This window comes from Anser anser (assembly GCF_964211835.1).
Source record: "Anser anser genome assembly, chromosome: 1".
Classification (NCBI taxonomy): domain Eukaryota; kingdom Metazoa; phylum Chordata; class Aves; order Anseriformes; family Anatidae; genus Anser; species Anser anser.
Window position 1 is genome coordinate 76,506,463 of NC_139720.1, and position 14,284 is coordinate 76,520,746.

The 14,284-nt window shown below is 46.7% G+C and overlaps 1 protein-coding gene across 11 annotated transcripts in view; it reads left to right on the forward strand.

The window, feature by feature from the left end:
- Positions 1-4,054, forward strand: part of ITPR2 (inositol 1,4,5-trisphosphate receptor type 2) — a 266,325-nt gene extending 262,271 nt beyond the window's left edge. For 10 of the 11 annotated variants that reach the window (XM_083820746.1, XM_083820754.1, XM_083820749.1 and 7 more), the window contains 2 exons: positions 1,992-2,153; positions 3,338-4,054. In XM_083820746.1, coding sequence (XP_083676872.1) covers positions 1,992-2,153; positions 3,338-3,424 — 249 coding nt within the window. In that variant the 3' untranslated portion in view covers positions 3,425-4,054. Of the gene's footprint in view, positions 1-1,991; positions 2,154-3,337 lie in introns of those variants that run through there. The other variant, XR_014578295.1, reaches the window with a different exon arrangement.
- The last annotated feature ends 10,230 nt before the right edge of the window (positions 4,055-14,284 follow it).

Here is a 14,284-nt window from a genome sequence, read left to right on the forward strand (position 1 = left end):
GTGGCAGACAAATTTGCTGGAAAATGTTTTGCAAAAAAAAAAAAAAAAAAAAAAAAGGCATTGATCCAGCAAAGTGCTGTGCACAAACTAAGCTTGGTATAGATGACTACACCTGCACTTAATGCTAGGCACGTGATGAATGCTATGCTAGATCCTAGCCAAAGTAAATTTAAAATAAATATCAGAGCATGCTTGTGGAAAATGAATGCTGGTCTTGTAAGCATACAGGATTGCAGCAGAAATCAGAGCCTACTGCTCCATGTGTCCGACGGGGATATCCAGCAGGGAGGAGGCACGTGATCTCCACCAGCAGAGCTGGTGAAAACAGGTTTTGATTTGAATGAGTTATGACCCATTGAAAATGGCATCATGCGTAACCACAGCAAATTGTCATAATGAGATCACGAGGCTCAAAGAAGTGGGCAGTGAGGAAAGGCCTCATTCCACCAGTGCACACGGCTGACTGAGCCGTGGGCTGCAAAATGCAATGAAGGGGCACACCGTCCTGTTCCCTGGACATCTTGTTATCATAGTGACAGGACCAGAGGTTGCGCAGCCAGACAAAAACTCATTAGAAGTGTTGAGTTAAAAGGAAGAAAAAAATCCAGAACTCATATGGCTTTGCATTTAGGCTTATCCAGTGTAACAGAGGGGGTCGGGCTAACCCAAATAATGGAAAAATATAAGCACTGTAAGTGCTTCCATCCTCACTGCAGCTTTCTGAGTTAGTCTGGGTGTTTCTAAACCATGTTCTGTCAGAGGGCAGGGTCTGGTGTCGAGGCAGAGCATGGCATAGTCAAAAGCAGCCCTCTCTCTCTGGAAGCACAGTAAAACTGTATTCACTTGGCACTTCCCTGAGCTCATAAATGTTTGGATCCCTGTGAATCTGCCCATGGGAGGGGGTAGAAATGGGGGGAAATGGTGCTACTTGTGGGGAGCCATCCATCATGCAGGGGATGGGAAGAACCATGCTCCAGCTCATGCTATTTCTCTTAAAGTTTTCAAGTGCACGTGTCTGTGGGGGCTTGTTGCAAAACATCATGCATATGATCTAACCACATCCTCCCACTCCCCCCAAGGTGGAGGGCAGAGGTGCGCTGATGTAATGCATCAGTAGATAGGGGACCTATTTCCCTTGTCTCATGCGTTAAGGTGAATCAGGCTGCTTGCTGCTCGGTTGCCACCCCTCCCAGGCTTGCACCCTCCAGTCTCCATCTGTTACATGCTACACACAAATATGTGTGTCTGTGAGGATTCAGACTCATGCTGATAGACACCATTCCAACTTACATTTTTGTTACGATTAGATTTGTAGCTTGAGTCCATGGACATCCATGTGGTGCTTGGTCCTTAGCAGGTTAGCCCTTGGCTGTGGGGCTGTGCTTGTGTTTGCTTGAGACGTACAGTCTTAGTGGCACACTGAAGCCCAAGCCATTCACAGGACCCCGAATCTGCCCCTGTGGGCAGCTGAACTCAACCCAAGGTCTCTCTGCTCTTGCAGTAGGCATGCTCCAGGCCAGCCTGGAGAGGACTGCAGCTTGTCTCGTTTCCCTGATGTTGGCTCGCTGGCACTGCTGCAGGGACAGCTGACACAGATGGAGGCCAGCCAGGCTGAAGAGGCGCTGGGGAAATGCATCCCGCATGCACTTCAAAGCAAGGCACAGGGAGCACAGAGGAGGTACCAGAGAAGTCTCCCCATGCATTTGTGCATGCTAGAGCTGCAGATGGGAGGTGGATGTGCCAGCCCACACCGCAGTCCAGGTGCACCAGTGGAGAACCAAGATTTTGCTCTTGGTGCCTTCTTTGTAGACAGAGGGAAGAATAGAAAGGGCTGTGTGAAATACCTACCCAATAAAGTGGTTGTTAAGCTCACTTTGTTGTGTGTTGTCTGCTGAGTAGAAGTCCCACTGAGTTTTCATTTTCTGGTCTCATTCAACAGTAGTATTGCATAAACCCTCACTAACATTGCTGTTTCTCTCATCCCCGTGTAGGAGAAGAATTTGGACTGGTTCCCTCGGATGAGAGCCATGTCTCTGGTTAGCAATGAAGGTGACAGTGAACAAAATGAAATCAGGAACCTGCAAGAGAGGCTGGAGTCAACCATGAGCCTCGTAAAACAGCTTTCCAGTCAGCTTGCTGAGCTCAAGGAACAGGTGAGTGCCCTGCCCTGGGCAGCAACCTGAGCGCGTGTGGCTGAGTGCGCTGGCTTCCCTCGGGTCGCAGTCAGGACAGTGTTACAAAAGAGACTTTTGTCCTAGAAAGGTTTTATCTTCCAGTAAGCTTTCTGAGTAGACACACTGATAGGGATTTGGGCTGAAATTGTACTCCATTAGCAACAGCAGAGAACAGGTAAGGGAAATGAGTTATGAAATCTTTACCATGGGTGTGTGAGGACAGAGGGAAGCTGCAGAAGCAGTGGTGGGCTTTGCATGTGCAGGTACTGCAAACCTGGCAGTAAAACAGGAGTAGCATCAGAAAGAGCTGCCTACTGATCGGAGTCTGTAGAAGCTTTCTGAGTCTGACATGGGGGTTTCCCCCTGCTAAATATCAGCTACGCTGTTGTAGAACAATTTGTTGAGCCGGTCGCTTCGCTTGTGTTGCCCTTTGTGCCTGTCACTTGTCTCCCCTCCCCTAGCATACAGCGGTACTAGCCTTTCTCACAGCCCTGCCTCTGCCTCACCCACCTTTCTCTCACTGCAGGGTCAAAAGGCCAGTTCCCATTTTACCTAAGATGCCAGTCACCTCTGGTTTGTTCATAACAGTTTCAGAAGAGCATCTTCATGCTTTCTTTATGGAAAGCACTTCCAGTGGCATCGAGTTACCTAATCATCCCCCTTCAGATCCCTCCCTAAAACGCTTTCTCCCTGTGAGAAACTTGACAAAGATTTAGTCTGGATGAACTGCGACCATTGCTTATTGTGCTTATCCTACTGTCCTGGGTGGCTTTTTCATCCCCCTCTGCCTGAACCTGCTTTCTCCTGGCTTAAATTTAAACTCTTTGGGGTTGGGACCATCTTTTAATTCTGTCATTGTATAGCACCAAGTGCAAATGCTGACACTCTGCAGGGCTACACAACACGATAGCAGCACAAGGGATGCACTGTAAAACCTGCCACTGGAAAAGAACAGTGTACAAATGAGAACGAAATGTCCATCCTTTGCAGGAGACAGATCTCCCACTTCAAAGGCATCTCTTCTAATTTTTAATGCTGAAGAATAGAATTCCACTCCCTGTTGTTTTGCTTATATGTACCTTGTTCTGTGACTGCTAAATAATAGTAAAAAGTTAGAAGAAAAAAAATCTCAACTCATCTCTCTCTCTGCCTTTCCACCTTAGATGACAGAACAAAGGAAGAATAAGCAGAGGCTGGGCTTTCTTGGATCAAACACACCCCATGTGAATCATCACATGCCACCACCCTGATACCATGGGGAGAAGCCGTGACTAGCCTTTCATCAGTATTCCTGCTTTATTATAGAATAAAAAGCTGAGATTGAGAGGAGTGAACAGTGCCTATTGTTACAAAGTTAAAAACAACCAAGTGCCAAGATGTTAAGTGGTTTAGCTCTGGGAACAATTTGTAGCTGTTTTTCATGGTTGAAAGGGACCACAACCTAGAATGCAAGAGATACAAGGGAGCTCGTTTGTATTCATTCAAGGGGCCTGACTCAGCTGGGTTTGTGCTCTGCAACTCAATGGCTTAGGTGGTGGCTGCTGCCTGCGATGGAAGTCAGGGCAGCGCTTGGCCACGTCCCTCGAGCTGCCTTCAGCTTTCTCCTCAAAGTGCCGGAATAACCAAGACAAGCAGAAGAGGGAGAAATATTTATTAGCGCAAATACAACAGCCTGGTTCAGAATCAATAGAAGTTGTTCCTTGTCTTATTTGCCAAATAGCAACGTTAGTCATATTTGCTTGGCATCTACTATTTTTTAATTACCATAAATATGTCAGTTGGGTAAGCAATAATGTTGCTTCAAGTAACTTCTACTAGGAGGGAAAGGGGAGAAACCTCAAAAGACTGGAAAAAAAAAGGAAAAAAAAAAAAAAGAAAAAGAGTTGCAAAGAGAAACATCATTAATGCTTTTGAATTTTAGCTGTCACCATGCAATTTCTTATTTATAACATGGAGCACAATGGATCTACAGCTGTGGGAATGTTATGCACATAACACTGACAACATAACTGGAAGTGATTTCTTTCTCCTGGATTCAGATGTTCTCGATTAATGTGGCCGTGAGATTTCACATACTGAGGAGTTAAACTGTTTTTAAAATTCAAGTTCCAGTGGAGGATTCAGGAAAATATATATATATATTTCTGTAGTTTGAAGCATGTATGGGTTTTTTTATAGATATTCTTTATTTTGTAAAAAGCTTAGAAGTGCCTTTCTGTATGGAGCCGTAATGGTGTCATTACCTTCCATAAACACACTGTCAGCGAGAGTTGACTTTAGTAAATAAGCACCATATTCTGCCAGCTTTCTTCAGAGCTGAAGATCATGGGCTTAACCTTCCTCTGCCTGCTCTTCCTCGTTTTCAGGGGTTGCAAGATCAGCCTGGGTGATGGGGGACGGAGACATGCCAGAGGAGCTCTCTTCCAGCTCTAGACTCTAAGAAAGGCAGCAGCCAAATCATCTGTGCAGGTTTTTGGTGTATTCTGTACTTCCTGGGATGATTTGAAAAGGGGAGTTACAAGTTATCCACAGCGCCCAAGAGGCATTTAGGGGAAGATTCTCAGGGCACAAATGGAAGTTGTGGTCCCAGTTCACTTTCATTTGCTTAGATTTTGGATACCTAATTGCCCTTAGTGCATCTGAAAATGTCCCAGTTAAAGTGGAGTCACTTTCTAAATCAAATTATTTTTACAAGAAGTTCCCCCTGTAACTTATTCATTTTGTTACAAAAGCCATTTTGATAAAGGGTGAAAATACTGTTGGCTCCAGTATTTCTAGTATCTCCCAGAAAAAATGCTGTCTTGTTATTAAGACACAATTCAAACCAGCAGACCTAGAATAAAGAGAAGGGAGGAGCATTTCCCTCCTTTCATCCCAAATTCAAGCCTGTTCTTGGAAGCCATCTCCTTTTTTGTGTGTGTGTCAGTGAGGTGGATGAGATAAAAATAATGTACTTTAGGGTCTGACTGCTTACCATTGGAGCATTTCCATTTGGCTTCTGTTGGGTCCTTCAAAAATACTGTGTGAAAAGCAGAAATCTGTGTATTTTCTGAAAAGAAACTCTATATCTGTTGACTGTAAGGTCGTTTAGTCCCTAGAGCATCCCGGCTGTGAGAAGTGATGGCCTTTCCCAGGTGCGGGGTGTATTTTTCCCGTATTAAACTCTTCTGGAAACCTTGATCCAGCCAGGGCTCTGCCTTCACATGCTAAGGCAAGGAGCACATGGTGGTCATCAGAACCAGCACAAGGCCGATGAAAGCTAGCAGTGGGGCACAAGGGTGGGGAGCTAAAGTCATCTACAGCTCCTCTGGTAGTGTTGGGCTCGCAGCCTTGGTGCGTCCAGACCCCGGTTGTTTCGTGGGCAGGAAGAGTGCTTGAAGGCAGCGTGGGCAGCCCCGGGGCTGGTCGGTGCTGCAGAGTGCTGGCTGATGGCAGGAGAGCAGAGCAGATGCTGTGGCACAAAGAGCTGATGGTAGGTAAGCTGCTAGGCAAGAGGAGAGCTCAAAGCGGAATACAGAAGAGCATTTGTCTTCGGTGAATGACTGAGATCTTTTAGGAATAAATCTCAGAGTGTGCCTTCATGCTTACTGTTATGAGGCCTTGATGCTACTGCTCCAGCATAGCTGTGCTGGTGAAACCCCCCTTAGTAATGCTTGTCTGTGAGGACAGGCTTCACGTAGCAATTATCGTCTGGCTCTGAGAGACGTACAGTGAATTTATTCTGGGAGTTTGCATGAGCTGCATGCCGTGCAGTAACCAACCCATGGAAAATAAGGCCAGATTTGCCTCTCTGACTAGACCTATTGTAAAGCATGAAGCCAAAGGAGTTGCACGCAAATATAAAGTCAGTGGTAAGTTTGTAGAGACTCAGCCCCTGCAGCTGTATTAATTCAAATGAGTTTATGCAGCTCATCAGATCTAGTCACAGCTTCTGTTTCAATAGCAATTTCCACTTCCTCACGCATATGTATGGCCATTAAAGGTATAGAGCACAGTTTATCAGAACTAGGATGAATTATTCACTATTTATTGGGGGATCGCTACAACTGGAAGTGGTTGGCACTTTTGTTGTTTACACTTGGAAAAGCAGCTGAACCACTGTGCATCACGGGAAGTTTCTGCTACTTGAGGCAGAACCCTCGAGACTCAACGCATTTGTGCCCTGAGCTGGTGCAGTTGCATGCTGCTGGTGCTCTGTCCGGTGACCTGACTGACATCCCCCTCAAGAACCCAAATTTTGCTCTTGAGAAGGGAGAGCAAAACCATCAAAAACTAAGAGCTAATAGGTGCCGATTAGCCTTTGCCATGTTGCCTTTCTGCTGTTTATAGCTTCAGAGAGAGCCCCCTGTAATCGATGCAAGTAGGTGATGCTACTTGCACAGACTGTAAATACATGTCACTGAGCGTTCTGACATTTTTGCTGATTCTGCCACAGCTTAGGCCCTGTCCTGCAGCTCTCATCCATGCGAGTAATCTGTACCCATCCACGTGGTTAACTTCAACAGGAGGCTTCTTACTTGAATAATAGTTGCAGGGGCCAGAGCCCAAGCCTTAAAGATTGTGAAATATACCCATCAATGAGTTTATAACAAGGAAAAAAAATCATTGTTTTATACATATATTTATATGTATATCTCTGTTTAGTGCAGCTGGGGTATCTTTTTCTTAGGCAAGCATCATCATTTGCATAGCCTATTTATATGAAATGATTGCAAAGTTAAAACATCTAAGAGCTTTTAATGCCTTAGAGGGATTTATAATTATAAGCTCCTTGACAGTTAAAATCTACTTAAGTAAATGTGTCCATTGCTGCTGAATGTACCTTTTAATAAAGTATGTCATTTAATATATGTGTTTGTCTCGCTTATTCTTGGTGCTACGGTGTGGGGAAATACATGTTGCTGAATTGAAGGCTTCTGGGAAACACGGGGCATTTGTCCCACGTCAGAGACCAGGCTGTTGCAGTAAATGTTCCAGGGGTATGCTTCAGTTTCTTCTACGCAACAGATCAGGTGCCATCAGCACAGCCCTGAATGGAGAGAGGCCAAGTCCAGCAATGAAAGTGAGGATTTACTTTGCATCAGGCACAGATCGTTCCCTTCAGGAGAAGGGATTGGATTGCTGGAGGCGTGGTGACAGGCATATAATTTGCTTGAGTGCTTTTTGTTCACTGCTCGCTGTCAGTGAGGTGGCAGCCACAGCTACAAGTGATAGCTGCAAGCATCACTGATGGTGCCCAATGCCCCCAGGGTATCCTGTTGCATGTTTGCTCAGCCCTCAGCCTGCAGGGAACCTCTTGCTGCCTGCTTGGGTCTGGCCTGAGGAGTTGGTGAGTCACTGCGGGGCTTTGAGCATCCTGAGCATCGCATACGGCAGTCAGCAGGGCTTGAGTGACTCCGTGTCCTCGTGTGCCTCATGAGGGCAGCTGGGCAGCCCCGCCAGGGCTCGCAAGCAGCATGTGATGCGCGTGTTCATGTGCATGCTCACGTGCATGCTTGTGCAGCTAATCTGTGCTTCCAGCAGTCAACATCCTTTCAAGGCAGAGTTACTGGTGGTGCTGCGGAGCCTGTCACTGCCATCACACACTCCCCATGCCAGTTCAAGACTTTGATTTTGGAAATCCAGCCCCCCAGATAATGGGAGTGCACAGGTTAAAGGCTTAAAGGCTCTCTGTGACTTCTCCTGCTGGGGTGGGGGGTTGGAGGGGTGGGGGGTTGTGTGTGTGACTTTTTTTTCTGACTTTTTTATTTCATGTTTTCAGTGTAACTGTTTCAAGTAGCATATTAAGAGAGAGACCAGGAGGTTTCCCCTCTCTTCTAGGTGAAAGGATTGAGGAAGACAAAGAACCAGAGGCCATTGTCTCTTTGCACCCAGACGACTCCGGCTGAGGAAATCTGTGGTCTTGTGAAAAAAAGAAGTACCCTACAAACCTGGGACAGGAGAACATAAACAACGTACAAGCTTCTTCTTTTTCTTTCTTTTTTTTTTTTCCAACTGTGTTTATTACAGAAAGTCGGTATTTATGAGGAAAAGAATGAGGTCTTGGTGAGAAAAAAAAGGCTGTTAATTAGTTAATAAGAAAAATCTTATTAGATGGAGCATACTGTTATTTCTGTGCACTCATGATACCAACCTTCCAAGTTTTTGAGTGGAACAGACTTTCTATTACATTCTAAGGTATGACTGTAAAGTTAAATAGAAAGAAGCTTGTTTGCTACTAGTTTTTTTTAGATCATATGCAAAATGTATGTCCTAAGAAAAAATGTGTTTTCATACAGTAAGCTTTCAACCTAAGATTGTGGACATATTAAAAGAAAAGCCCCCAAACCAGAATTAAGCTCCGCAGCCCAAATGGTGGCTGTTTCACACGTGAAACTTAGAACTGGGGCTTCTGTTTTCAATACCTTTCTCATTCAAAAGGCATTCCAGGGAGCAAGCGTCTCCCTCAGCATCAGCCATGCAGACTTCAGTGGACTCACACCGGTGTGCCCTGAGAGCAAATTAGGCTCATTAGTTTCCACAGTCACTGCTGTTGTGACAAAAGCAACTGCAAGCGAGGATGTTTGCTTTGGAATGAGCGTGCTTGTTTTCTGGGGATGGTGGCCAAGTTTATTTTTAAGCTGAGAAAACTGAGTTTCCAGTCTGCTAACCTTTCTGCTGTCCCGGGATGCCCACAGAAACAACTGGCAGTGTGGCTCCTGTTTGTAGGCGCTTGGACTGAACATTCCCTATTTGCACAAAATCATCCCAAAGAGACATGAAACAACGAAAAAGGAATTCAAGCTCCAGGAATTTTAAATGTGGTGTGTATTGCTATCATCAGTTCACACTTGCCTGGTCTATTTATATGCTGTACTTTTTTAGTGTGAAGCAGGAAGTCGCGAGGCACAAGACAAATAGCCTTTATAACTTGACTATTTTAAAGTGTTTCTGTTGCTGCAAACAGCCAACAGTTACCTATTTTTATTTTTGCACAGCAGATTTCTTACCCTATGTCCCCCACCTTTTGCCATCTCACTCCATGTCTTCACCTCTGCTGCTCTGGCGAGGGTGAGACCTGGGCACATCCAGAATGCCCCAGGAGGGCTGGGAAGCCAAACCAACAGACTCAGCCCATAGGAGCACAGATGACCTGGCAGTGTCTTGTCCTTATGACTCTAAAAACTCCATGTAAACATCGCAGAGCGTGTTGTCAACTAGTGCATTATCTACCTTGGTACAAGCAGGGTTTGTTTAACAGTCCTTCTCGAGGCAAATTATTGCACAAGCTTCAACCAACTCATGCAGCTTTAGGCTGTCTAAAGCCTCTTAAACTGTGGAGATGGCAAAGTGATACGAAGTGATGAACGGCTTCTGCTCCAAATCTTAACAAAACCCACTGGAGAAAAGCAGCACGCCACCCGTGGAAGCCAGCTCAGAGATGTTGCTCAAGTCTGGCTGAGCCCCATTCTGGCAGTGTTTTGGGGTGGCCAAGGGACAAGGGCACCGTCACAGCAGGGCTGCTGCCATGCATGGTGGTGGGGAGCAGTTGCGGACGCCAGGCTCTGGGGCCAGCCGAGGCGTTGCTTTACATGGGTCCTGCCTTCCATCCCGCCCCCGCCATTCAAAAGCCTGTGAGTTCATCCAGATGGGAATAGTGGTTTGGGGATTTTGTTACAGCATGAAGGCTCCATATCCCTTTATACAATACTCCCTCCTGGCCCCCAAATTTTGCAGTGTGCTGTGTTCCTAATAGCACCAAGTTGCCACGTAAACCATGGACTCTGGCACTTCGTCATAATTTTGTGCAATGACCTTCAACTGTGATATGTCAACCCGCATTTCTCAATCCTCTCCTAGGAGCATTTGTTCTCTTCCCACAGCTGTAAGGGTGTATTCACCACTCTCCCTTCCCTGCTGTTCCAGTGTTACGGCGCTAGACATCTAAGAGCTCTGCTAGCTTGGGAGCTGTAGCAGAGACTGTAGCTGTGTTCAGCCAAGCACAGGGTGACTTTGAAACAGATTCAAAAACAACATTTTCAGTCTTCGGTTGCTCTTGGACTATGGCATTTGGCTGAGAGTTTGTATTTTTTCAGGTCAGCTTCTGCTGGTTTTTGAGGGTGGCTCAGGCCCATTTGTAGCCCACCAGGGAGCTGTAACAGTGGCTTTTTCTGGCCTTGAAGTGTTTACCCTAATTTGATAAAGACAACAGAATTCTTGGTGTCTCCAAAAACCCCCCCAAGCCTTCATCTTTCTGTTTTAAGAGGGAGGGTGTATGTGTGTGATCGTGTGTGGTTTGCACACACGCAACTCCATTTGAGGGTATTTGGGAACACTGGCACGCAGAAACAAGGGTGGTTTGGCTGCAGACCTAAACAAGCAGAGCAGCTGGTGTTGCGAGCACTGCTGTCCCATGGGAAATGCAGATTTTTCTGCCTGTGGCAGAACTTTGCTACTAAAGGAGGAGTCAGGAGAGGAGAGTGCGGTCCCTGCAGCCATCCTGCTCTTCTCGTGAAGTGTAACATCTGCCTGAGCCCCCGGTTGCTCAGCTGGGAGATGGGGAGATGCTTGTGGGGGCATCATGCACCTAGCCAAAGACTGCAGGAGTTGTAAATATGCTGTGCTACAGACATAATTTAACATGCAGAACAAGAAAGGGGAGGAAGTAAAGTTCAAGGGAAGGTCTCAAGTGTACAGGGAAATGTCGTCAGGAATGGTGGCTGTACTGGTGGGGTTTACAAGAAGGTTATTCTCAAGTTATCATGAAGAGTTGTTACCAGAGGTTGACTGGCCATGTCTTTGTCAATCTTGGTTGTCTTTTCAGAAGACAGGACTTAGCCAGAAGCTACCAGTCCAGTGAAAAAGCTGTTGCTCAGGGTCCTTGGTCTACAAAATCTGTATTTTTAAAAGTTTGTCCACAGCACCTCACTTGGGATGAGTGCTCTTTTACATGGTTAGCACAGATCTAAATAAACACAGAAATATAAACTGAGCTGGAAATTTACTGAGTACAAGCTGTCTTGCAAAATTGTCTGTGTTTCCTGGCTCTGGATGGGATGGAAATACCACAAAACTCGCTTCTCTCATAGTAACGTGATACTTCTGCTTCCGGGCTCAGCTGAAAGAGTGAGGTGGAGGCATGTACAAGATCAGGAAAAAAAAAAAAAAAGGAAAAAAAAAAGATAATCAAGCTTTTTTTTTTTTTTTTAACATGGAAAAATTGAACCATTAATCAGAAAGCTCAAAGTGGCCGTTGTGAGCATCTACTCACATGCCTTGTGTAGCACAGGCCCTAGAGTTCGGTCCGGCTGTTTCTCTGTGGTCTGGGGCATAGCGCTGGAAAAGGCAGCTAACCTGCTGGGAAGCCTTCATGTGACTAAGACACGGGGTCTATCTGCTGCCTGGTGCTCGCCTGGCTCAGACTTTGGCCCGGCTGCTGCATCCAGGACAAACAAAGCTGGTTCCCATGAGCCCTGTTGTTTCCTGTCTCTCCAGTAGAGGGTAAACCAGTCAAACGTCCTTCCCTCTACCTGAGGTTCTCAGTCGTGGTTTCCCCACTCATGTGACTGATTTTCATATGGGTTTTCTGCAATTTTTCCAGTCTGGCCAAATATTTTGGAGACAGAAGTTATGTCAGTGAAGATGGCAAGGAAGGGGACAAAATGCTTTCTCTGCTGGTGGTAGGCATTCATGGCAATAACACCCATGTTGTGAGCAACCACATCCTTAGCAGAAGATGTCTGGGAAGACAGGACGCTGCACAGCCCAACCTCCAGCACAGCTCTTCATCTTCCTCATGGTGCCATGGGGCCATCCACCAAAACTGCCTTTGCCACTGCTCAGCAAACCCCCGCTGCAGCCGCCTTAAAAGAGAGGAGCCAACAGGCTGTGTCCTCAGGATAGCCTAAGTCTTGGGCCTCGCTCCTAAATTTGCTGGCGAATGCTATTTTAACAGCATCTTCTGAGAACTGACTGAGACCACACATGTCCTTTCAGCCAGGCCAGCAAATAACCTTCAGATAAGTCTGCCCAGGGCTGTTTTGGATCTGGTGATCTGTGTTTAGAAATAGTCTTGGTATTTTTAAATGTTGCCTGGAGCCATCTGGTCCCCTCTTCATTTTATGTTTTAATTGTCATTTATAACTTATTATACAAACTATTCAAAAGCCAGACAGACGCTGGAGGGAAGCGAGCGAGTCCCCATCTGAAGCTCACTGAAACCTCTGCAAGCCTTTCCCTGGCCTTCAAAGAGTTTTGGGGGCTGGCACCCCCATGGAGGGAGCACCCTGCGGCTCTGACTTCACAGGGCCCCAGCCCTGGGACGCCCGGGCCCTGCCTCGCACAGGGCCTCAGGCTCGGCCGCAGCTTGGGCCTTGCTCTTGGCCAGAGCTAGCTCCCCGTGGCTGGTCTCTCAGCCAGCCAGCCATGGCGCAGGGGAGGACGACCCATCGGTGCAAGCCAGCCATGCAGGAGCAGGTGGCTCGTTCCTGATTGCTCTGGCTCCTGAACCTTGTCTCAACCCGCAAGGCTGCTTAATGACTTAGCGGGGCTCTGAGGAAGTAAGCTATAAATTGCAAATACGCTGTGGCTAAACGATTGGCCAAGGTGCTTGCCATGTGACGGTGGTGACTCTGGAAGAGCAAACTGGCGCCTGGGGATTATTCATGGGTTGGGGAAGCCGATTTGCTTAGTGAAGCAACGGCTTTAGAAAAAAATCATCAATTCCCTCCCCACACCAAAATATTCCCGCACAGCTCCAGCAGGGCAGGGCAGTGCAGGGAGCCTGTGGTGTCCTGGTCCTGAAGCACAGCCTGGTGCTCCTCAGGCTGAGGGTGACATCTCGCCAGAGAATGAGCCTCCTTGGCCAGGCTCAAACACACCTGCACACCCCTCGCCAACGCTGAGGGCATGGGCATAGGCCAGTCGTATGGGATGGCTCAAACCCCAGCAAGGGGTTTGCTTTTTGCATCACTTGGAAATGACAACTAAGAGAGCTAAACTATGCTGGGAAGTCCACCGTTGCTATTCAGCTGACATCTCAGCTTACCCTGGTGGCACCCTGGCAACCATCTGCAAACCAGAAGAATTTACTTTTAGATGATTGATGCCTCTTGATTTTCAGAGAGTAGCTTGCTTGCCTGGTCCTGCCATGGGACCAGTGACTGTGGAGGGCCAGGAGGGCTGCAGATTACCCAAGCCAGGCTGCTCTGGCTCCTCGGCTCCCTCACAGTATGGGGAGCTATTACTGCATGACTCTTTCTTAATAATAATCTATTATATTTCAAACATATGAAATAAAACAGGGCACTGAACATCAAGCTGTCTGAATAAGGATATATATATATATATATATATATTTGAGAAATCTCATTGGTTTCTTTCATTAGGATCCAAATTATCTGCTCTTTAGGCAGATGGCAGAAATAAAGGATGTCATCTGAAAAAAAAAATAAAATTTGCATGTATCCTAATTGTTCCCATGCACAGACTGCTTCTTGCCAGAGGTGCATTGAGTTTGTATGAATTCAGCTCATTTCCAAGCCAGAGTTCAGATTTTGCTACCCCCCGGATGCCCTGGACATCGATGGGTAGACTCAGGTCATCAGATGCTGCAGATAGAAAACGAGGAAGGGGGGGGCGGATTCAGGCCCCATCCCAGCCCTGCCACAAGCAGTCCAGAACAGCTGGCACTAATTGGCACTTTTCTTGGTGGCAGGTCAAGTGCGGGGGAGACAATAGAGCCTGGGCTCGCCACTCGTGCCTGGAGGTGATCCCCAGCCCTACGACCAAACCCACTGCAAGCGCAGGACCAGGACCTTGCAGCAACTGCTTCTCAAAGAAGACTTTGAGACAGTAAGCACATGTCTATAGGATCTGAATTGTGTCCATATGACTGAAGAGTTGGCGTTATACCAGAAAGGGATATTTTTTGTGTGAGCAGTAATAACTTATTCTAACAGTACCAGCTTATTTGGCAAAACATATATTCGTAATCTTAGACATATCTGCTGGCAGCTTAGAGGCATAATTTTCTTTTGAACTTCAGGAACAAAGTCAGATGGGGAAAAAAGACGTCCCCACTTCCCAACAGGAGCTCTGTTGTGCTCTGAAGAGCCCTGAGCTTACGTGGC